Source organism: Triplophysa dalaica, chromosome 2, assembly GCF_015846415.1.
Source record: "Triplophysa dalaica isolate WHDGS20190420 chromosome 2, ASM1584641v1, whole genome shotgun sequence".
In the NCBI taxonomy this organism is placed as follows: domain Eukaryota; kingdom Metazoa; phylum Chordata; class Actinopteri; order Cypriniformes; family Nemacheilidae; genus Triplophysa; species Triplophysa dalaica.
Window position 1 is genome coordinate 2,166,389 of NC_079543.1, and position 26,038 is coordinate 2,192,426.

Consider the following 26,038-nt stretch of genomic DNA (forward strand, 5'->3'; position numbering starts at 1 on the left):
TGCTGATGAGAAATCAATTTATGCCATAAAAAAAATAAGTCCCACAGATGTATGTGTGCTATCAGGGTTCATTCATTTACATTAACATTTATGCATTTGGCAGATGGTTTTATCCAAAGCGACTTATATTGCATTATATTACACATTTGTATCTAAATATGCACAATCGCTGCTAGCCCCATACTCTTAACCACTGAGCTAGAGGAACACTAGCTGTTTTTGGTGAATAGTTTCCATACTAACTTAAAGGCAGCTGTTAATGTACTGAATGTAAAGTGATAGCACAATAATAGACCCTTTGCCTTATGAAAATGACGATACAACTGGCTACAATCAGTTGTTCAGAAAATAGCAGAATCAAATCCGCGGACAAAGCTCTTGTTAAGAGTGACGTAGTTTGTCTTAATTATTTTTTCATTCCAGGATGACCTGTACTCTGCCGTGAAACATGTTGATCTTGCTTCGGAATCGGCCGGTTGTGATGATGTACAGTATGAATGTGTTAAACCTCAGAGAGTCAGAGGAGAACAGACAACTGCAGGAGAAGCTCCTGAATCCAGAGATCCAGAGGAGCTCCAATACGCTACGGTCCACCATCATACCAACGCACAGATGAGAAGATCAGAAGAGAATGAAAACCACTATGGCAACATTACAAAATACAAACCTGATGCTTCTGTGAGGTGATAAGAATTGACCTAAAGAAATAACTTACTTTGAAGTGAAAATATTAATATTTCATTAGTTCAGCCAATGAGATTGTATTTCTTCTGTAGAAGTAAAAAAGATCAAAAGATAATCATGTCAAGTTGTCTTGTTGTTGAAGAACAAATGACTCTTCTCTTCAAACAGTTTATTGTGTAATGTTGTGTTTCTATTTGATTTTAGGTCAAATGTAGAGGACACCTCAGTGATCTACAGCAGTGTGAAATAAAGGTTGTTCAGACGTCACTTTGGATTAGTGAAAATTATAGAAATAATTCATCAGAAACAACCGATTCTCAATACGTAACTAATACAAGGTGGCTTTATCTGTATAATCTCATTCATACCTGTAGTACGATTTGCATTCAGACCAGAGACGGTTCAACATAATCTATTACCACACTGTAAAAAAAATCCTGTAAAATTTACAGTAAACTACTGGCAGCAGGGTTGCCAGCCAGTTACTGTAAATTGTACAGCCACAGTACTGTAATTTAATTTACAGCCATTTACTGTAATTGCAGAATACAGGAAAAACTGTAATTTTGAATAGCAACAGTATAATGCTGTATTTTTTACAGCAAATTGCTTGATTTTAATTTACTTTATTTAGAAGAAATACATAAATCACTGTATATCCAGTATGTTTTGCATACTGGATATACAGTGTTTTTTTTTTTTAATTGATACAAAAATACATTACAGACAAATTGTGTACGTTGTTGTACATGAAATAATTTTATTCAGTAAGAACTTCATAGTATCCAACATGGCTCTTTAAACACTCATGTTTAAACAACACGTTAACCAACATTACCATCATGAAACAACATTGCAAAACAAGGCCCAAGTGAGTCTGTAAAACGGTCCACATCTTGATCCATCAGAGCACAACAAGTAGCTGGAACTATGGAAACGAAACAAGAGAATAATGTTAGATATTCAATTTATAGTCAGAGAAAAACAGAGGACAACATCTACAGTCAGAGAATAATAAAATGATGTAATTCAATGATGAGATCTGTGTGTGTGTGTGTGTGTGTGTGTGTGTGTGTGTGTGTGTGTGTGTCTCTGTGTGTGTGTGTGTGTGTGCTTCTTACTTTTCATCGATTACACTGAATATTCATCATTGTGTTTAGAAGAGCGGCGACATGTGGGTTCACTGCAACCTGTTTCTTCTGTATCCTGGCATTTTAGATGACGCTGCTTGTTCCACTCTCTGGATTAATATCTACAAAGAGTCAGGAAAAACTAAATGTTATATATTAAATGTACAAAATATATTATATTAAAACACATGAATTAAATCATCAGCTTGCTAGTGTTAAATAGGGGAGACTTCTAAATAATTTGCCCAAAAAAATTGCATCTCTCGTTGAGAAATATTGTTTTAAAGGTCTTAACAGGTATATAACATTAACATATCTATAAAATGCAGGTAAGGAAGTTGTTCAATTAATACCTTTCATTGGACTCCAAGTACATGCTGCCCCATCCTGGTACTCAAGCCTGAATATGTAACATGCTATGAACAGAGTGGTAAGGCCAGACATGAAGCTGTGCTGAGCACCGTCACACACAACCTAACCTTCAGTAGTCAGCATCCAGTGGCCTGCAAGTGTGTTCTAAAACAAACAATACCACATGTGACAATAGTAATAGTTAATAGTGACTATACAATTATCTTTAAGCATTTTACATTTAAACTACATTTTAGTATAAGTGACTCTACAAACAAACTCTAAGCAAATTAAACAGAGTAACTTACACTTAAAACCGTACTTATACAGAAATGTAATCCAACTAACGTTAGGGATGTCACGGTCAAGAAATTGTCACACTAGTATTTTGTAACGGGTCTCACTCCCACCCTCCAACGGTCCTATTTGGGAGACAGGCCTGCTATACAATGAGGGTGTCGCTAACGTCTTTTGCTCAAGCTCTCAGCTGGCCTCCGATACATAAACTGTATATCTAGATGGTTACGTACATTAATCACTTTACCGGGCTATCCTCCGTGAACATCGACTTACCTCAAGCTATGGTGACTCATTTTAATTTGGGCGCTCGATTTAACGGATGACTGCATTTGCAAATTTGAATTACAACACAAAATAATCACGAGCGAGTGTGGTATCCCAACTGTCGAAGCATGTAACTTTTACCGAGTCTACGGCGGGCGCGATGTTCAACATTAAAAAAACAACCGTCAACTTACTAATACAATGAACTGTAGCTCGTCACATACCGCCTTCACTCCTGGTGTGAACAAAAACTCTAAATAACATGAACAACTTCTGTCCTCAGGTGCTATAGCGACGGAGAACGTTTGAAATCTTACCGCGACGGCGCTGCTGAAACCCCGCAAGACTCCTTCGGTCCCCGCGGATGGAGGTTGAATCCGGGGTTAGCAATATGAACCGCGAATTTAGATACCTCTATATAAAGTTACCAGTATGATAGTTACCAAATATGGAAAAAAAAATACGTAATAAGTTACTTACCACAGGTGTGAATCATTCATTTTGCGCACTACCCCAATCTCGACTGTTGAAGATCATCCCGCCATTGTAGATTTGAAATTTACAGCAATATTCTGTACATTGAGTTAATCCGTCACGTGACCCCAGAATGCATTGCACTTTACAGCAATATTCTGTATTATTTAAAATACAGTCAGCTTCTGTAAAATAACGCTGTAGTTTTTACAGCAATTCGTTACAGTGCAGGTGGCTAATTCGCTTGAATTTATACAATGTTATTTATATGTTTTAGCATGTTTCTGTGTCAGGCTAGTAATGGTTTAGGGGTGGAGTTAGGTGCTTCAGTCTTGCTATTTTGTTATAATCGAAGAATTAGTCCGCTCAGAAAATATCTCGGTTAACTCAGATTGGTCGGTTAGGTTTAGGGGAGGAACTTCAGTATTGATTTTTCTATTAATTTTATGTTCTTGTGAGATTTACATTATGATTTGCATTAAATACAAACTAGTTATGAATTCCCATGAGATCAGGCTATTCTGTTAGTACTGATTCACTTATTCTCATCTGAACCTTCGGATATGCCCACCAGTGAATTTAGTAACTATTCCACTAACATTGCAAATTAAAACTAAACCAATTGTTTGGTTAAAGGTCTCAAACAAGTATAATTTAAAGCTTTGCTGAGTAAAGTTAGACAATTATTTGTGGTTCACATGGCTGTTTACACACATTTACAGTTTACTGAACCTGTAACTCAACTGGCAAATGGTTATTGTGAGAAAAAAAATTTAGGCAACTTGTAAGGAATGACGAGCCTTTTTATTATTTCTAAATTATTTAATGATATATATATGTATCTCCTCAATTTTGCAATGTTGCAAAGCAGCTTTATTTGCTAGTTTCTTAGTTACTGTTGTAAAGAGATGTCATTATAATAAAAATAAAGACTACGTAGAATACATCGTATTGATGCAGAATTTCGGTATTATTTCAAGTTTTAAGTTTGTAATTGGATTTCCATTTTGACTATGACTGTAATATTAATTACAGTTTAATGGTTGTGGTCAGTTTTTGGGAAAGTTTAACCCTGAAATGAAGTGCAAATAGCTGAAAATTACCTTCTATAGATATCATGGTCTTTGCTTTTCACAAATTTCACATTTTTCACAAATTATTGTTTGGCTGAAGCTTTATGAAGCTTTGTAATTTTGAGTCGGAATTTTTAAGTAGAATTATTTGTTTGTGTTCAACGTAAGTGATATAATTGTGATTAAATTATGCAGTGGCAGATTAACCATATGTGCAATTGGGCGAGTCATAGCTTGAGGTTTCATGGCTTTGTGTGGCAGGATGGTCCTGCCTCTGAGAGATCTGAAAGAGAAAAAGTAAATGAAATAAACATAAAACAGTGTGTGCTTTATTTGAGCATCATGAAATTCAAGATTAGCAGCATTAGATTTTAAACATTTATCCTGTTTAGAAACATACATCTGTCTCCTCCACCACAGTACATTTTTCTGAAGAAAACTGAGAGAAAACATTAACATATACACATTCTTCTCTAATTGCGTTATAAAATGTATATCTACATTCGTTTTCACATTAACACATTAATGTAACTTAAACAAAGTTTTTCAAGACTGAATCAGATTAATTTTGTTAAAATTTAAATGCATTATACAACAAATCTACAAACAACACTTTCAGTGTAAAAATAACTGGTAAACACTTATAATAAAATAAAATATTGGCGCTCATATTTAAAGCATAAATGTCAAATTAAAAAAATCAAACCTCAACTGGAGTTCAGTTGAACCCGTTTTTTTACTTCATTTGATTCCGCTTTTCAAGGTTAAACATTTATTTCTTAATCGTAAAAGTTATTTTTTTTAGTCCGATTACGTTTCTCCATGTTGTAAAAACTAGTGATGAAGGGTCTGCAACCTGAATTTAAGGGGGACTGATATGTAAACAATCGATTTGAACCGGCGCATTGATCAATCAGATCATTCCATGAGTTTGGCGGCATATGAATGTTTGATGAATCTCATATAAACACTTTCGTAAAACGATTTCTGCGCCCGAATCTGCGCTCGTTTCTACTTAGATTGATAAATGAGGCCCACGGTGATTAAAAAGAGTGTTAGAATAGTAAGTGTAATGAAAACCCGTCTGTTTAGTGCGTCCCTAGCAGTTAAAACAGTAATAATGACGTTTCATGTTATTTTTATAACTAACCTTGCTATACATTGTAGTGAATGCCACTTTGGTGAATTAAAGTCCCAATGTCCTGAAAATCTGTACATTGTTCATTCATTCATACATACTGCACAACTACATATATATATATATATATATATGTAGTTGTGCAGTATAACTATATCTATATATATATATATATGCTAAGTCTTAAAAAACAAGTGCTTATGTACAGATATTATAAATAACGTTTATTTTGTAATGCTGGTTTATTTGGTGCCCCTAAATCAGTGGCGTGGCCTGAATTTTGTTTTTGAGGGGCTTGTCTGTAAATGAGGGGGCTGTGAAGTGTATTTATAAAGCCATTTACATTTTTATATTACTAAGCTGATGAGGAAATCATCTGAAGTTACCTGCAGTGTCTTCACAAAAACTGACTATGGACATTTGAAGGGTTATTTTGCTTTTAATTTGATTTATTCTGTCTTAAGGTATTGTAACTGAAAGACCTTATAACGTAATGTATAGGATAGGGACCGTCTGCAAAGCTAAACAGCAGAAATCACAGTTATTTCATCTGAATGCTTTCTTTTTAGATACAAGTCAAATCTATTGGATGTGTGTTGTTGCTGGTTCAAAGAAGAATATTTTAATGTTGGTTTTATTTACAAACTTATAGCACAACAAAAGTTATTGAAATGAAAGAGATAAGAAAAAGCTCACAAAGATTTTGTAGTTTATCGCCCCCTAGAGGAAAATATTGCAGATATTTTGACTAGTTTGAAAATCAGAAGTTTGAATAAATTCACTTTAAATGCACACAGTTTGATATTTCTACTTCAAGGGGTGTATCTTGTTACTTGTTCAAAGAACAACATGTCCAGGCGTCTTTTACATCATATTTAAATAAGGATACACACTATTGAATTAAATTGAATTCTGTTAAGTCTTTTTTATAAAACATAGAGACTTCAATGTCAATTTTGAAGGGTGTGAATGTTCACTGGTTCACAGATGAACATTTCAATGTTTTATTCACGCAACTATAACAACAATTCATTTTCTACAAATACACTCTTATATCTCAATTTCAGAGGATGTCTTATAATATTTACTCTGTGAAGAACATTTAAATGCTGTTATTATAAACATAACAGTCTGTAAGACAAAACAACTATTGAATGTAACAACTAAGGAAAAAGTTTGGGAAGTTTTCCAAAGAGTGTTCACTACACTGCCCCCTAGAGGAACATGGTGCAGTTGCTCTGAGTTTGAAATTCAGCATTGCGAATAAATGTATTAAAAATGCACAAACCCTTACATGTCAACCTAAAAGGGTGTGTCTTATTACTCGTTCACATAACAACATTTTGATGTTGGTTTTCTTTGCACAACTATTACAAAACCCATCATATTGACATTTTAACAATTGAATGCTATCTTTTTAATAAATATACTCTTTTAAGCTCAAACAGTCTTTCACAGGCGCACGTCAACGCCCCCTAGAGGAACATTTTTCTGAACTATAAGAAGAACACTCTTTGAAGTAGACATGTCACAGTCTGTTTATGTTTAATTAATTTATTCACAATTCTGATATCAATCTCAGTCAGAGCAACTGCACAGTGTTCCTCTAGAGGGCAGTGTAGTGCACAATATTTGCAAAGCTTTCATTTACATTACATTACTACATACTTTCCGAGCTCTTTGTCAGTTTTCACATTTTAATAATATTTTTTGCTGTGTAACACTGTTGTGAATTAAACCAGCATCTAAATGTTGTTTAACAGACACATGTCTTTTATCAGTGTGTGCATTCTCTGGGATCAAAGCCACAACATTTGTGTTGCTAATGCAATGCTCTACAAGTGGAGTTATGATGTTTGAGCTCAATAATGAAATCAGTGCAAGACACCAAATGTCTGTGTATTTTTAACCAATATTTTTGTGTCATTTTCAATCACTTACCATAATTTGTTTTTTTTAATGTTATATCAACATCACTCAAAAAGATTCAGTTCAGGGTTTGTCAATGCATGTGCTTTACAGTATTTTACAATCACTTAAACCTTGAAGCAATTTTGTAAACTCTAAATACAAAACTCCAAACAGTCATCACTGTCCAGTCATCACTTTTCATGTCAGAATAACAGGTTCAAATACCAAGATATTGTGTAGTTAGTGCAGTCCACATGGTTCCTGACAACACCACAATTGATGTTTTCATATCGAAATATCTTGGGGATCAAAAACTTCTGACATTGTGAATGCAGATCCAAAACTGGACTGCTGTAATGTTGTTGCACGCATCCAAGATTAAGAATTTAAGATGATGACATTCAGCTTCATCGCCCTCTAAAAAGACAATTAAGAAAAACAATTATTGACTATAATGACACAGAAATCCTGATGTTTCCACAAATGAACACCATTTTACATGTCAGAATTTTTCAATAACACATAGTAGCTTTTAGCTTTGAATCATGTGCCTGATGAGCAGAAATGTAATTAGTGTTTTGAAAAATCTTGGTGTAAAGCAGATGAATTCACTGCAGTTCTGTAGACTTGATCTGTAATGTTATATGAGTGAAACACTTCACTGAGTGAGTCTCCAGTACCACTCTTTGCTCTGTATGATAATACTATACTTCACATTTCATTATTACTTGATACAGTGTGAAGTGTCAAACTCTGTCTGATTTATGCTGTATGATCTGGCTTCATAAATTCAATGTTTTAGACATCACATCAGAAGTGAATGTGCTTAAAGACTATTGCTGTTGAGAATAAAATCAAACGATTCATCCAGACGATTTAAACTCAATCTCTTCATGTTTAATATTTCTAGGACATTGGGATTTAAATAAAACAGCGACCCATTTACATCCAACATTTTAAATGACCTTTATATATGTGCCTATTGTTATTCTGCTTACATACAGTAAAGTGTGAAATATTAATTTTCTCTGCTTATAAAGCATGTCTTTCATTGACTGTTTCCTCTTTTGTGGTTTCATGTTTCTCTTTTGTGTTCACTTGAATTCACTTTTTTGTTGTGCAGTCATGTTCCTCCACGCCAGACTCCAAGCATTTACCTCACTCCCTTTACTCTCATTTAACTTATAACTTCTGTGTTTATAGTCCTTCTTTCTCCTATTTAATCATTATATTCTTTGGATATTTTTATTCTCAGATTATTTGTACACACGCGTGTTTATAAGTTTTTATAAGTTTATTGCTTGAATTATATTTGATTTTTCATCTTTCTGTTGTGAAGTTTACGGTTACTAGATGTGTATCACGTCTAGGGCCTATAGGCAATGTGCATATATCCTTATGGTCTGATGGGTTAAAACTGTGTGAAAACTGACCTGGCACATGGCAATCTCATATTTTATACTACTGTATGTCATTCAAGTAATCCATGCGTTTAAAACATACATGCTGCTCACAGTTTAATGCTTATAAGATCACATGAAACCTGTTTTTTCACTACAAATCTTAAAATGAATTTTACTCTTTGTGTTGCCGAGGTGTCACATGAGCTATTGAACTTTCTGTGATGTTCTCTGTCTGTGTGTTGCTCTGTTTTTAAATTATGCTTTAAACAGACACAAGGGAAGTTTTTTAGGGAAGTCTAAAGCTATCATACTGCAAATTGAAATGTAGTGCTGAATATAATGTATTTTGTAAAGAAGAAAGTCCTACATAGAATGAGGGCTTTCTTTAATCACTTTTTAAACACTTCTTTGTGATCAGAGCATTTTTGCTTATTTTAAGCACATCCGTTGTTCATGTGCTGATGGCGACAGATAACAAAATTACAGAAAGAGGAAGAGATGTTCAGCTTGCATTTACATTTTGTTCTAAAAGTTGAGCGTGTTCTCATCGTCTGTCATCTGAGCGCTGAGATCAGACTCATCAGAGCTCGGTAAGAGTCACACTTTTTAATGAATAAAATATTGTTTGATTACTGCTGATGATGAAGTTTAATCACACGTTTGACATCAACATGTGTAAAAGTGTAAATGTGTAAAGTCGACTGCAAAAGAGATTAAAGTTTAATCTGAAAGACTGTAGAGTCTGTAGTATATTTGGTGTCTTATTGTTGTGTGTTTTATATTTTCTGTTTAGAATGGCTCGTCTTCTTCCTCTGATCGTTCTGCTCATGATTCCTGGTGAGTTACATCATCACTTCAGCGTCTGTTCCTCAGACATCTTAGTTTTCTTAAAGGGACAGTTCACCCAAAAACATTCTGTCATCATTTACTCAACCTCTTGTTATTTCGAACCTGCAGAACACCAAATGAAGATATTTTAAAGAATGTTGGTAATGTTGTTCCCACTTGATTTGCATTAGTTTTGTGTCCATACAACACAAGTCAAAGGGGTCAACAGTTTTTGTTTACACACATTCTTCAAAACATCTTCTTTTGTGTTTTGCAGAAGAAAGAAAGCATCAGGCACTGAAAGCCGTGGAGAAACATTTACAATATTGTAGTGTATTTCGGGGGAAACTATGAGTTTGATCACAGTAAAAGACATATAATTAAAGATGATTAACTATACCTGTTTTATACACCTTATCGGATTTGGCAGACCTGATTGTAGCGACAAACTAATTTCACTCCGCAGTGATCGTATATCAAATCTAAGAAATATTACTTTCCTGGCCTTGGAAACATAACACTCTTACTCTATGTAGTACAGTACCGCTCCAGAAATTATAACGAAATCAAGCAGTTTAAGTGACGTAAACACGTGATAAAGAAATACAGCAACAATTTGAGAACACAGAAAAGTGTTCTCAAAGTCCTGATGGTTTCAAAGCAAGCGGGTGAGGCCGTCTACTTCTTTCTTAGAGCCGGGATTGGCTGACGAAGTTAGCCGAAGTAATTCTGCCGAAAGGAAAAACTGTGTCCGAAGAGAGAGACAGGTCTCGGGAGTTGTTCTTGAACTGGAACGCGCGAACACACGGAAGAGCTGAGCATCGTTTGCTCAGTTTACGGATGTTTTAAGCTTGGGCTTCACGCCCCTCTTAAGTGAGTGTTCCAATGTGATGAGCTGATTTTTGGGACGAGATCAAGTTTCTTTGTTCCGCTTATTAGCTCATTTACATTTAGGACCACTTAGGAGTTTGGTGCGGTAAAACTCTTAGAATTACATAAAATGAGTATGGTAGGAAACACCTTACTGTGCTATACATCATCTTTCAAGGAATGAAAAGAGAAACATTTAGATATAAAACATGCCAGTGTTATAAGTACATTAACCTGAAGTTTGTACCAGAATGAACATATAAACAGAATACAACTAAACACACATGCTTTTGAGGTTATAGGCGAGGCCGAATAACATGGGGTCAAACATACAATGTGGAGATATAGAGGTATATCCATTTAGAACATTCTTTTGTGGATAAGGAGAAAAGACAGACAATTTCCAGAGGAGAAGAAACCTAAGCCAAATTCCTTTTAGAGCAAATGGTCCATCGTTGGAGAAGCACCCCATCCTCCCCGTTGGGACTTCTTTGAAGTCCAAGGCAGGTGTTAGAAACTATCCTGACCAAATGATGGATGCTTAAGAGAGAGCATTGGATCAGACTTGCTGGCACCGGTTAGACCCCTACAGAGAGGTCGTAGTATTTTACGACGACAAATGGTCACCTTTGATCCGGCCAAGATCCTACAATATTAACACATAATCTTTTTTAGTATCGGTCACTGATGCGGTGCTGACAGTTAAAGTGTAACTTTGGATACAGCACATAGTGTCATGGTTTACTTGGGAAGACATGGCAGGAGAACCCAATTGCAGGCAGAGACAGACAGCAGGGGTAGACAAGGGTATTTATTATACAATAAACAAGCAAAACAAAACCCACGAGGGGAAAACAAGACAGGATAATATATATGAATGAAGACAAGGACACTGACTTACTAGACTAAGAAATAAACCCCTAGGTGTTCATAAAGGGGTAGACTAACTAGACAAGACTGACTGGGACAATGACATAAACCAGACAGACAAGGCAAACATGACAAGGGGCATACTAGACATAATAATTGATGGGTTGGGGTGAGACAATAAAAATAACAAAACAAGGGAGGGGGGTGGGGCAAACAAGAAAACATGGGAGGAAGTCCAGAAGGGGAAGGGCTGGGTGGGGAAGTCCTAGCCCTTGGGGACGCACCAGAGCACGGAGCCCCAGGGGGCTTGACAGGGGAAGTCCTGTGGGGAACTGTCCTAGTTCCCTGCAGGACTGCTGGGCTGGACCCCGGCTGTGAGGCCGGAAAAGACCACGGCTGTGAGGCCGGCCAGAACATGTACTGCATGGCCGGACTTGACACCGGCTGGCAGCGCTCTCTGATGGCGGCTGGGCAGCGCCCTCTGACGGCGGCTGGGCAGTGCTCTCTGACGGCGGCTGGGCAGCACTCTCTGAAGGTTGCTGGACCGGGCTTGGTGCCGGTTGCTGGACCGGGCTTGGTGTCGGTTGTTGAACCGGCCTGGGTACCGGCTCCTCTGGGGACCCTACGGCCGAGCAGGCCGCTCGGGCTGTCCCACCCCCACGGCGCCACCCCAAAAAATATTTGGGGCTTGAAACCGCTGGAACTGGGACCACCGGACTCGGGACCACCGGACTCCTGGCTGTCCTCCGTCGGCTGAAGGATGGAGGTGAAGGGCACAGCTGGTTCGGCGTTGGAAGCCTCCGAGGAGGACCCCGAAGACGTTCTCCTCCCCCGCTTGCCACGGAGACCAGTCGGTGGTGGTGAAGCTGCTGTGGATGAGGCGGAGGGAACGGTGATGCCGACAACCCCGACCTGCAGGGTACGACCCTCCGGGATATCGACCAGCAGAGATGGATAACAGGATTGTACTGGGACCCTGGACTCCGACCTGTTTGTGGCATACCGCCACACGACATCGAAGTCCAGCGGTCTCAGCATCCTCATCTCCGCTGGCGACAGAGGATCCCTGAGGCCGCGGCTGAACAACAGCGCCAACTCCACCTCCCCAAAGACCACCTCCTCTGCGGCATCCAGGAACCTATCTACGTAGGTCCCCAGGTCATCGTTTCCTTGGCGGATTCCGCAGAGGTGGCATGCCTGGCGGGTTCACAAGCAGTTCACCTTGGCTGCCTGCTGGGTTCTGTTTGGCTCATTCATTCTGTCATGGTTTACTTGGGAAGACATGGCAGGAGAACCCAATTGCAGGCAGAGACAGACAACAGGGGTAGACAAGGGTATTTGGTAACACTTTATAATAACTGCACGCTATGAATCATTAGTTAAGCATCAGTACATAGTTAATTAATCATTTATGAAGCATTGGCCCCACATTAATAGACATTAGTAAGCAGTTTATAAATACAGCTATAAATGCTTTGTTCTTGATTTATAAGCATGTATATAATATGCTTAATAATCAAATTTTCATACTTTATTAAGGATGAATTCATCATTTCTAAATTAAGGATTACATTACTTACAAACCAGTTAGTTAGGAGTTGTCAGTGGTTCATGAGATCATTTAGAAAGTGTAAGTAAATGATTAATAAACTCTTTGAATGCACATTTATACATCTTATTATTCTGACATATAGTAACAGTTACTTAATTTGTTAATAAATGCTTTTTTAACACACATTCCTGCTGTAATTCATGATTAATTAAGGTAGTTATAAAACATTTACTAGTTGTCAGTTAACTATTTTTGTGAGCTCATCTAAAGTAAGGACCATGTATGCATTTGTAAAGCATTTACAAATGAGAGTTAAAGGCTCAGTTATCTTCTAAACAGAAATAGGAAAAACAAAACACAGAGGGATTCAGAACATAGAAATATTTATTTCAAGATGCAAAAGAAATTAAACTGTACAACTGTACATATTAATGAATGTAAAACGATTTAATATAAAATAAAAAATAAACCTCTGCAAAATTAAAATTGTACAACCGAACATATAAGTTAACATTAAATGAATTGATATAAGATGAAAAATAAACTTCTGAATTTTTTTTAATTCCTGCACACCTCCAGAAAAAATATAACCGTGAAGTGATATGCAACTCTCATTTGTAAATGATTTACAAGGCATACATAGTCCTCACTTTAGATGAGCTCACAAAAAATAGTTCTCTAACAACTAGTAAATGTCTTATAACTACCTTAATTAATCATGAATTACAGCAGAAATATGTGTTAAAAAAGCATTTATTAACAAATTAAGTAACTGTTACTATATGTCAGAATAATAAGATGTATAAATGTGCATTCAAAGAGTTTATTAATCATTTACTTACACTTTCTAAATGATCTCATGAACCCCTGACAACTCCTAACTAACTGGTTTGTAAGTAATGTAATCCTTAGTTTAGAAATGATGAATTCATCCTTAATAAAGTATGAAAATTTGATTATTAAGCATATTATATACATGCTTATAAATCAAGAACAAAGCATGTATAGCTGTATTTATAAACTGCTTACTAATGTCTATTAATGTGGGGCCAATGCTTCATAAATGATTAATTAACTATGTACTGATGCTTAACTAATGATTCATAGCGTGCAGTTATTATAAAGTGTTACCGGGTATTTTTTATACAATAAACAAGCAAAACAAAACCCACAAGGGGGAAAACAAGACAGGATAATATATATAAATGAAGACAAGGACACTGACTTACTAGACTAAGAAATAAACACTGATACAAACACTAAACTACACTTACAGGAACCACCACACAACTTGGACAAGATACAGCTTACAAGCACAGGAACAGCTACACGTAGAGACGAAGCACATCATACAGATTACAATGAACGAGAGGGAAAATAAACATGGGGATGTTTTAAAGGGTGACAAACACAGGATCATTAACGAGGAACAGGTGCTGGGGATTAAGCACTAAGGAAAGGCTGACGGGGAACGAGATGGCGGGAACAATGACGCAGACCGGAGAGAGAGAGAGAGAGAGAGAGAGAGTATGCTGACACATAGGTGCTACAACAGTCTCTCTCCCACCACATAACTAAAGGCTATGCCATGACTCCACAGCAAAACAAGAAAAAACATGACATGATAGTGGAACCATGACACATAGATTGTAAAATCAAGATATCTGTCTGTTAACTATTAATCATATAGAGTTCTGAATATTCTCAATAATAATTTAAATTGTGACACTCAATACAAATTTGTAATAGTCTAAACACCTTAACACTTGGATGTGCACCAAAACCTACACAACATATCTAAATGCACAACATCTTCACTGTACATGATGCTCTTGGCAAGTTTTCTCAAAGGTCTTTCATCGTCCTCTAAGACCTCCAAACTTAAAAGTCAGTTTAAAGTGTTTTACATTGTCCATAAACTGAGATTTCCTTCATTAATTTGTGTTTCAGGAGTTTGTTGTCAGAGTGTTTGGGGTGTGATTTACAGCTCTTTACACATCTGTGCACTGAAGGGATCAACAGTGACAATAAACTGCACTTATACATACCCTACTCACCATATGATCACAGAAGTGTTCTGGATCAACACTAACAGTTCTGATCCTCCAAATCTGTTTAATGACTCTAAATACAGTGAGAGGATTCAGTATCTGGGAGATAAACAGCACGACTGCAGCGTCAGACTGACTGATGTGAGACACGCAGATTCACACAAGTACTATTTCAGATTCATCACTGATAAAGATAAATGGACTGGTGCACCTGGAGTGACTCTTAATGTCACAGGTGAGAGTGAATGAGTGTTTGATGATAATAATGTGATGTGTTGAATGACATGAGGAGGATCAGTGTTGTGTTGTGTTCAGATGTTCAGGTGGAGTCTGAAGGTGAGAGAGTGATGGAGGGACATTCAGTGACTCCAAATGTTGACCATATAAAATCTAGAGTGCATGATAAATGTTCTTTAAAGAAACTGCAGACTTTACAAGTTGAAACTATAACCTTTATATTTATTTTTCTTTATGTCTTCCAGATAAACCTGTGATCTCCATCAGTTCTTCTGGTGTAATAGTGGAGGGTGATTCAGTGAATCTGACCTGCAGCAGTGAATCAAATCCACCTGTTCACAACTACAGCTGGTTTAAAGAGAATCAAACATCATCTGTTGGATCTGGAAACATCTACATCATCTCAAACATCACATCTGATCACAGTGGACAATACAAGTGCAAGACCAGACAAACATGTGGAGAGAGAGAATCTGATCCTCTGACTTTAAATGTTTTGTGTGAGTTTATTATTACCCATGTAGAACATCCCAAGCCTGAAAAAAATGTTCAACATTATCAAATGTTTTTTTCAGATCCTCCAAGGAACGTCTCAGCATCCATCAGTTCTGCTGGTGTAATAGTGGAGGGTGATTCAGTGAATCTGACCTGCAGCAGTGAATCAAATCCACCTGCGAATATCAGCTGGTTTAAAGGAGAAACATCTGTAGGATCTGGAAACATCTACATCATCTCAAACATCAGATCTGATCACAGTGGACAATACAAGTGCAAATCTGAAAATGAACTTGGAGAGAAATATTCTGATTCTGTGACTTTAAATGTCTTGTGTAAGTTTATTATAAAACAGTGAAGAACATTGCAGCGTGAGTTCTTTACATCTTTTCTCAGTGTGGAGAGTAAATCTTGATATTTTCTCATTCAGTGCATCATAATGTTTACTGGCATCTACCGGTTGGAATCACAGTGGCATGTGGAGGATTGTTCATCATCATCATCATTATAATAGTTATCATGTATGTCAAAGTCTTTTACTGAGGAACATGATACTATTTAAACAGTATTTGTATGCATGAAAATATATGATGTATATTTCCCTTTATGAAACAGTAAAAGGATGCAGATGAAAAGTAGAAAAAGATCTATTGCTCATGAGTATGAGGTGAGAAAGTCCAGAGGATCCAGGAGTTTTATTTGAAGATTGACCTAAATTTTCATCTGTTTATAAGACGCAATAAGTGCATTCCCAGCTAGCAGACGTTTGTTATAAGAACGTTCCTTAGAGGTTTTTCATGTTTTTGAAAACGTTTTAAAAACATTCAAAATGTCTAGTTTTTGTTATGTTTTAAGAATGTTCCCAGCTAACAAAAGTCACCATCATGGTGATCAGTGTTTCTTTGAGTTGGTCTCTTGTCCCTTCATCTCTCGTATATGAGAGCATTTGATTGTTTGTAACTCTGTGCAGATGATGTACTGTAGTTTAAGCAAATCAATGAGAAGCTTATCAAATATAGCATTTACTTCCTGCAGTTCGTTCTACAGTATAGACATCAATTGTAAATGGTATTCTTGATCCTGAAAGAATATTTTAATCTTAGGGAAGTATCTGTGTTTCAAAGTCTATTAGATTTGTGTAAAAGCGGTTTTAACAACCGCAGCAATGCCTTGACAAAGACAAACTTAAAGAATTAGGATATGAATCTCATCAATGGTGACAATCAACAAACCAATTCTGATAAAAGATCTAGTGAAATGCATGCTGGGTTTCATGAACAAGTTTTGTACTAGGAATTTACCCAGCATGCATTGCACCATGAAGTTTTGTTTAGTTGGTTGTCACCATTGTTGAGATTCATACCCTGACTCTTGATGTCTGTGTTTGTCAAAGTCATTATGTAGAATAAGTTTATATTTGTATACACATCCGGCAGATAGTTGTAGACAACAAATTGCAAACAAAACAATCTAACCTTTTCTTCTAAAATCAACAGCATATCAATCAGATTAGATCAATTAATCTAACCACCAAATAACAGCAATTTTAATGCCCATTTACAATCTCCTTTAGATCAGATTCTGATTGGATTGCTATTACAACAGTACATTACATGTACAGTTATATCTTACCAATACATCTCACACATGAGGGTAAAGGGACAAGATACCAACTCAAGGAAACATTGATCACAATGATGGTGACTTTTGTTAGCTGGGAACATTCTTAAAACATAACAAAAACTAGACATTTTGAATGTTATTAAAACGTTTTCAAAAACATGAAAAACCTCTAAGGAACGTTCTTATAACACACTTCTGCTAGCTGGGTTAGTCGTGTATTGTGCACGAGCTGTTTGCAAAACTGTAACTTCTCTCTGTTCTTTATAGAATGATGGTGTCAGTAATGACACATATACAGCCCCTGAACTCAACACCAGATCATCTGACCTGTACAACACGCTGGCAGTAAGACAGATCTCAAACATTACAATCCACAACGAGTCAGTCGATCTATCTAGATTAGATAATGTCACTCTTTATGTTTTTCACACAGACAGTCCGTCCTGAAGACACACGCTCAACTCCCATTGTGAACTCTTCTGTGTATGAAAATCTATCAGCACCTGCCCTCAATAGTAAATAATACTGTAGATATTAGACCATCTCTCCTTCATTCTACCAGTTCTACTTGATTAAACTCAATACTAGTGTATTACAATGACAATTCAAGTTTCTCAAATCAAGAGAGAGAAATCCTAAAAAGTTTGTCTTTTCGTGTAATCCAGAAAGATTTTTAAAGTAGTGGTCGACCGATATACGTCCGAGTTTTTTTTTATTATCTGCATCGGCCGATTAATCTTTCCGTTAAGTCGATAGATTCACCTGTTTGGTCACGTTAATACATTAGCATTTTTTCTTTAGGAAGATGGCTACATGCGACCTTACACGGCTCAGCACAGACCGGCTGTTTCGTGACACCAATTAACCGCAAGAACAACCTCAGAGAAGACTGCTTCATATGCTTTATGCTTCATATGCACTCAAAGCCAGCGTCTTACAGACAGTGAAATCACCATCATTCCCTTTTCAACATGACGTTGTGTTGTGTGTAACAGTTATCACTCCGGTATGCAGCAAAGTCTTATTCAAACAGTTCCGTCAGGCTGTGTTCAGACTTGACCCCTTTTTTAACAAGAAGAAGTTGACAAAGGCGCTTTTTTAGTAAAAAACAATGACAATGTTTGGTTCCAAAAAGCAGCCGAACGCCACAAGCGTCAGTGCACGAAGGCAGCTCAGAGACACAGATAGGCAGCGTAACAAAAGTCTTTTTGAATTATAAACAGAGAGAGTCTTTGCAGTAACTAATCACATAACTACAATACTAATTTCTTGCTAAAAATGCAATCAGAAGTTGTTGAAAGGGAAAATTAAACTAACATTTATACAAAACTACGCTCCGACGGGTGTTTTGACCGCCATTTAATTTGTGAAAAATAAGCTAAACGTAATGTGTTTTTTATTCAGAAAAGTTTAACTTCATTTCAACCTCAATAGACGCTGTGATCTGCAGAAAAAGACGCTGGCGCTGGCGTTTAGATAAGTGCTCAGGACGTTTTTTCTAACTACAACTGGGGACACAAATATGATCAAAACAAACAGAAACTGTATATTAATATTAATGAATTACATTCTGTTTTCGTTATTACGTTTAAACATTATCTAGAATCTTGTGTGGGATTAAAGAAGCAGTAAAAAAGCTGCTCTAATTGTCAATATTGAAGTGTTATCTTATTAAATGTTGTACAATTAAGAGAATATTGCATGAATATGAATACGCTAAATAAATGTTTATTTAGTTTCACTAATGTCTTATATGATACTATGTATGTGCTCATTCACACACCTTGTGATTCTGAATGAACAGTTCATTTGTGTCTCAGTTGTCAATCTCTGATCATGGGCTGACTGATCATTGTCCTTTTTCATTTGAAACTTCCTGTCTTAAATATTTCTGCTCCTCGCATTAATAACTATTGAGAATGGAGATCAATTGAGTCAACTGACTTTCTGATTTTATCTAGTTGCATTTTATCATCTGACAAATCCTCCTCCGGGCTTCTTCATACATCTCATGTCTATAGTACATCCCTCCGTTTCCGTTTCCCTTCACATTTAGTCATTTAGCAGACGCTTTTATCCAAAGCGACTTACAAAGAGTTAGGGAGCAACAACCGATTTGTCTTACACGAGCCATAATACAATAGGTGCCACTACATAGTTACTGGTTTCAACTAAAGCTAGACCACTACCTGTTGAGAATATGGTTAGAGGGATTTTTTTATTTATTTATTATTTGTCTGTCAGGTATTCACAGAAGAGATGGGTTTTAAGTAGTTTTTTGAATGTTGTGAGAGATGTGGTTGACCGGACAGAGTTAGGATGAATATTCCACCAGAAAGAAGTTGTGAAGCAGAATGAGTGGGAAATCGATCTACTGTCCTTATGAGAATTCAACACAAGATGCCGCTGGTTTGCTGAACGCAGGGATCTTGATGGGGTGTAGGAGTGCAGGAGGGTGTGAAAGTAAGCCGGTGCAGATCCAGTGATAGTCCTGTAGGCAAGCATTAGTGACTTGAATCTGATTCAGGCTTCAACCGGTAGCCACGGGAGTGAGATGAAAAGTGGAGTCATATGAGCCCTTATGGGCTGTTGGAAGACGAGGCGTGCTGCTGCGTTCTGAACCAGCTGAAGTGGTTTGATAGCCTTTGCAGGAAGACCAGCAAGGAGAGCACTGCAGTAGACCAGCCTTGAGATCACCAGGGTCTGGACAAGGAGTTGTGTTGCATGCTCAGTGAAATGCTCAGTCTAACCTTTCTAATGTTGAATAAGGCACATCGGCATGACCGTGTTGTCTTTGCAATGTGATCATTGTAAGACAGCTGTTCATCAAATATGACTACAAGGTACCTGGCTGTTTTGGAAGGAGTGATTGTTGTGTTGCCAAAAATGAATGCTAAGATCATGTAGCACCATGGGATGTGGCGGAAACACGAGTAGTTCTGTCTTGGCAGGGTTCAGCTGGAGCTGATGCCCTTTTATCCAGGCTGAGATGTCCTAGAGGCACGGTGTAATGCAAGCTGCCAGAGGTGGACAATCCTGGGGCCATAAAGTAAAAGTCCTGCCATATTTTTGTTTCACCCATGAACTCAGCAGCTGATTTCACCAGCGGAGGAACCAAAACATTCCTTTCAAGTCACAAGCAAGTCTCAAGTCAAATCTCAAGTCCTCAAAGAGTTAAAGTTAATGAGATGATTAAGTGAGTAATTAAATGATGATTGAGCATTAGTGATGAACACCTGCTGTTATTGAGATGTTGATGTTTTATTGGTTATATGATGTCACCATCATGGAGATCAGTGTTTGCTTTAGTTGGACTCTTGACCCTTGACTCTATTGTTAGATTTTGCACTGTATCAATTCATGCACTTTTGTAGAGCAGAGAGATCAGTTCTGTGAAGTGTTTAACTCTTCACTGTTTATTATGATGAGTTGATCTAACATTTAAAAGTTCACAGGCAAGATATTTCTTTTTGATCATGTTTATGTATAACATAATGACTTCTGTACACTTAGTGTTTAAAAACATTCACGTTTATCTAACATTATCAGTGAGAAACTTTTAAAGCAGCGAAACAACTGCTAACTTAAAATCTTCAAGTCATACATCAAGAACCAACATATGAAGCTCAACAAAATACTTCAAGCTGCAATGCTTGAAAAACTCCCATCATGCAATGCAGTATGACTGATTATTGTCACCACTGTTGAGGTTCATATGATAAATGTTCATGTGTAAAAGGAGGTTTTTATATCCAAATGCAGATCATAAACCTAGAGAGATTCAAACCAGAAACACAAACTATTCAATATTTAATTTAGCATTGAACAAAGTTTTGCTGTAAAAAAATATTGTAATTATTTAAGCAATTATCTTTGAAGGAATAAGACATTTATATAGCGCTCAGTTGTGTATTCCTGTACACCTAAAGTGCTTAATAATCATATGTGGGGAGTCTATGAGACCTCCAGTGCGCTCAAGACATACCAGCTATAGGTGTATAGGAGAGACAGAAACAGAGCCACTTCCTGAAAGGCTCAAGAGCACAACTAAAGCAAACACTGATCACAATTATGGTGGAAATGTTTTTTTTTCAGCTGATGTCATCTAAGGCTGTGACTGAAGTCAGTTGTAGTTCTTGTGTTTCTCTTTTCTTCAGTGATGTTGATTGTTAACAGCAGGTGTTCATCACTCAATCATCATTTAATTACTCACTTAATCATCTCATTAACTTTAACTCTTTGAGGACTTGAGATTTGACTTGAGACTTGCTTGTGACTTGAAAGAAATGTTTTGGTTCCTCCGCTGGTGAAATCAGCTGCTGAGTTCATGGGTGAAACAAAAATATGGCAGGACTTTTACTTTATGGCCCAGGATTGTCCACCTCTGCAAGCTGCTACAGTGGTATTGTCTGGGTGAAACGAGATGTAGATCTGGGTGTCGTCAGCATCAGGGATGGGCATGTATTTCAAATACAAAATACTTAACCCTTAACATGTACGGGCCCCATGGCCGGGTTAACAATTCATATTTGTTTAAATTAGTTGAAACTCACCATCATGGTGATCAGTGTTTCCTTGAGTTAGTCTCTTGACTTTAGACGTATTAATGTTGAAGATCTTTTGCCATTCTGTAATCGGATGCTTTTGATGTATATTTGCTTTGCCAATGCAAATAAAAATCTAATCCGATGCTGTTGGTTGGTGAAGTAGTCCACATTTCATTTAATTTGTAAATAACATTAGAGTTGTCTGTTATCTTTAAAGAACATATAAAGTGGAATTATTTTTAAAATACAATTACAATCAAAAGCTCCTGGAGAGTACCGACTCAAACTGACTTGAAAAATGAGTGTATGAATCTCAACAATGGTGACAAACAATAACAACAAAACTTCATGCTTCAATGCATGCTGGGTAACATCTTAGTTCAAAACTCATTTTTGACTCCCAGTATGCATTGTAACATGACGTTTTTTGTTGTTGTTTTCACCATTGTTGAGATTCATACATTGATTCTTCATGTCTGTGTCATTCCAAGTTTCAGTGGCATAATTTTAAATTTGCATGAAACTATTTCTCTACATCAAAATAATAACACTATGTCATTTCAAGATAAGCAAACGATTCTGACCTTAAATGTAAATTAAATGAGATGATGATCTCTTCACAAACCAACACAATTCGCTTGAATTTTAATTTGCATTGTCCAATCAAATATACTTTGAATCCATAGAGTTACAGATTGGCTAAATATGCTTGACATGTAAACATCAAGAGTCAAGAGACTTACTCAAGGAAACACTGATCATCATGATGGTAAGTTTCGACTGAATTAATACAAATATTAAGTGATAACCTGCCCATCGGCCCTCTGCATGTTAAGGGTTAAGTATTTTGTATTTGAAATACATGCCCATCCCTGGTCAGCATAACAGTGATACGAGAAACCATGTGCCCGTATGATGGGTCCCAAGGATGTCGTGTAGATGGAGGAACGCAGTTGTCCAAGGAGAGAAGTCTGGTGACTTCAGTGTCTGTCATTGTCTGTCAGTTACAGTTCTGTGCATAAAAGCATCTAAATGTTGTTCTGTGAAACGGTAAAAAGACACACTTTGAAGTCAGACTGTGTGCTTTTAAGAATTAATTTATCTAAATATCTGATTAAAAAAATTCAAAACAACTACAAAAGGAACAGTATACTACACACTGTAATGAGAGTTTTGTCTACATTACTCATAAGCCAAATATTACTTTTACATGACACCAAATTTTAACTGTGAATGTCTACAAATATTTTTGTGACATTTCAACCTCTTAACATATTTGTGTGTTTCTTAGTGTTTTTATTTAAATCGTTAAAAATTATTCAGTTCAGGTTTTGTCAATGCTTATGTTTCACGGAATTCTATAATCATTTTAACCTTGATGCAATTTTGTAAAACTAATACAAAACTCAAAACAGTCGTCACGGTCCAACTTTTTTAACATTGCATTGTGCTTTTATATCTTTCATGTCAGAATAAAGGGTTAAAACACCAAGATACGGTCACTGTGTAGTAAGTGCACTGTGCATATCATGATTTTCACACAGAGGAGGAGGAGACTCAAATGTGTGTAATGGGTAAGCTTATTGAATGTCCAAAATATTAAGACTCAACATAGAGAGAGATAACCAGTGGTGGAGAGATGCGTGGGTGGTGAGAGAGCTGGGGGGTCCAGTACAACAACAGGAGATAGCTCGCCAGGGAAAACTAAGGGGGACTGAGACACTGGCGTAGATAAACAACAACAGTGAAACCGAGCAAAAGTAAAAACAGAGGCAAGGTGGGTAAACACGGCTGAGGGGCTACTGCGGCTAAGGCAGTCAGTACGGGTGCAAGACCACACGGGATAAGAAACACATGATCTGACACAGGACAGTAGAACAAAAGGGAACATAAAGGGAAGGAAATCGAACCCAAACGAGAAACAGGAGGATAGAGAGAGAGAAGACAGCTGAAAAGAATGAACCAATAAGGAGGAGATAAACAAGGGGGTGGAGTCACAATACAAGAAAACACATGTAAACCACAGGGTGTAAACCACACCACATGCACAAAAGAATCACAACATCAAGATCACAGAGGAACAGGAACCCTGACACTACATGTTCCTGACAACACCACACTGAATATTTTTATTATCTAAATATCTTGGAGATCAGAAACTTCTAACATTGTGAATGCAGATCTAAAACTGGACTGCTGTAATGTTGTTGCATGCAGGGATGGGCATGTATTTCAAATACAAAATACTTAACCCTTAACATGCAGAGGGCCGATCGGCGGGTTATCACTTAATATTTGTATTAATTCAGTCGAAACTTACCATCATGATGATCAGTGTTTCCTTGAGTTAGGCTCTTGACTCTTCATGTTAACATGTCAAGTATAATTAGCCAATCTGTAACTCTATGGATTCAAATTATATTTGATTGGACAATGCAAATTAAAATTCATTTGAATTGTGTTGGTTTGTGAAGAGATCATCATCTCATTTAATTTACATTTAACATCAGAATCATTTGCTTATCTTGAAAGGACATATAGTGGAATTATTTTGATGTAGAGAAATAGTTTCATGCAAATTTAAAATTATGCCAGAGAAACTTGGAATCACACAGACATGAAGAATCAATGTATGAATCTCAACAATGGTGAAAAACAACAACAAAAAACGTCATGTTACAATGCATACTGGGAGTCATAAATGAGTTTTGAACTAGGATGTTACCCAGCATGCATTGAAGCATGAAGTTTTGTTGTTATTGTTTGTCACCATTGTTGAGATTCATACACCCATTCTTCAAGTCAGTTTGAGTCAGAACGTTCCTGGAGCTTTAGATTGTATTTGCATTTTAAAAATAATTCCACTATATATGTTCTTTAAAGACAGCAGACAACTCTAATATCATTTACAAATTGAATGAAATGTGGACTACTTCACCACCCAACAGCATTGGATCAGATTTTTATTTGCATTGGCAAAGCAAATATACATCAAAAGCATCCAGTTACAGTAAAACGTCTAAAGTAAAGAGACTAACTCAAGGAAACAATGATCACCATGATGGTGAGTTTAAACTAAATTAAACAAATATGAATTGTTAACCCGGTCATGGGGCCCGTACATGTTAAGGGTTTTGTATTTTGTATTTGAAATACATGCCCATCCCTGGTTGCATGCATCCAAGATAAAGATTTTAAGATGATGACATTCAGCTTCATCGCCCTCTAAAAAGACAATTAAGAAAAACAATTATTGACTATAATGACACAGAAATCCTGATGTTTCCACAAATGAACACCATTTTACATGTCAGAATTTTCCAATAACACATAGTAGCTTTTAGCTTTGAATCATGTGCCTGATGAGCAGAAATGTGTTTAGTGTTTTGAAAAATCTTGGTTTTATAATTTCAAATGGAGTGTAAAGCAGATCAATTCACTGCCGTTCTGTAGACTTGATCTGTAATGTTATATGAGTGAAACACTTCACTGAGTGAGTCTCCAGTACCACATTTTCTTGTTATTGTAATAAAACAGATTCTTTGAAATTGATTTGAAAACTCATTGCTCTGTATGATAATACTCTACTACATATTTTGTTATTACTTGATACAGTGTGAAGTGTCAAACTCTGTCTGATTCATGCTGTATGATCTGGCTTCATAATTTCAATGTTTTAGACGTCACATCAGAATCATCATGTGCATAAAGTCTATTGCTGATGAGAATAAAATCAAACGATTCATCCAGACGGTTTAAACTCAATCTCTTCATGTTTATTATTTCCAGGATATTGGGATTTAAATAAAACAGCGACCCATTAACATGAAACTATAACATTTTAAATGACCTTTATAGATGTGCCTATTGATATTCTGCTTACATACAGTAAAGTGTGAAATATTAATTTTCTCTGCTTATAAAGCATGTCTTTCATTGACTGTTTCCTCTTTTGTGGTTTCATGTTTCTCTTTTGTGTTCACTTGAATTCACTTTTTTGTTGTGCAGTCATGTTCCTCCACGCCAGCCTCCAAGCATTTACCTCACTCCCTTTACTCTCATTTAACTTATAACTTCTGTGTTTATAGTCCTTCTTTCTCCTATTTAATCATAATGTTGATTTTTTCAAATGAGTATTTGCACACATCCGTGTTTATACGTTTTTATAAGTTTATTGCTTGAATTATATTTGATTTTTCATCTTTCTGTTGTGAAGTTTACGGTTACTAGATGTGTA

At 36.6% G+C, this 26,038-nt stretch overlaps 1 protein-coding gene and 1 long non-coding RNA gene across 3 annotated transcripts; one reads left to right on the forward strand and one right to left on the reverse strand.

Moving 5' to 3' along the window:
• Positions 1 to 1,371: 1,371 nt before the first annotated feature.
• LOC130438383 (uncharacterized) lies at positions 1,372 to 3,442 on the reverse strand. 2 transcript variants are annotated; one of them, XR_008909321.1, is made up of 4 exons: positions 3,210 to 3,442; positions 2,168 to 2,330; positions 1,806 to 1,936; positions 1,372 to 1,612 (listed from the first exon to the last, which is right to left on the reverse strand). It is a non-coding gene; the product is annotated as an uncharacterized LOC130438383 (long non-coding RNA). The 2 variants fall into 2 exon arrangements; XR_008909320.1 differs by having other exon boundaries at positions 1,379 to 1,612; positions 2,168 to 3,439.
• Positions 3,443 to 9,192: 5,750 nt separating this feature from the next.
• LOC130437846 (B-cell receptor CD22-like) lies at positions 9,193 to 16,245 on the forward strand. The gene is made up of 5 exons (XM_056769488.1): positions 9,193 to 9,318; positions 9,522 to 9,565; positions 14,799 to 15,134; positions 15,382 to 15,636; positions 15,712 to 16,245. The coding sequence occupies exons 1-5, from the start codon at positions 9,227 to 9,229 to the stop codon at positions 15,987 to 15,989; spliced, it is 1,005 nt and encodes a 334-aa protein (XP_056625466.1). The 5' UTR covers positions 9,193 to 9,226; the 3' UTR covers positions 15,990 to 16,245.
• Positions 16,246 to 26,038: the final 9,793 nt, after the last annotated feature.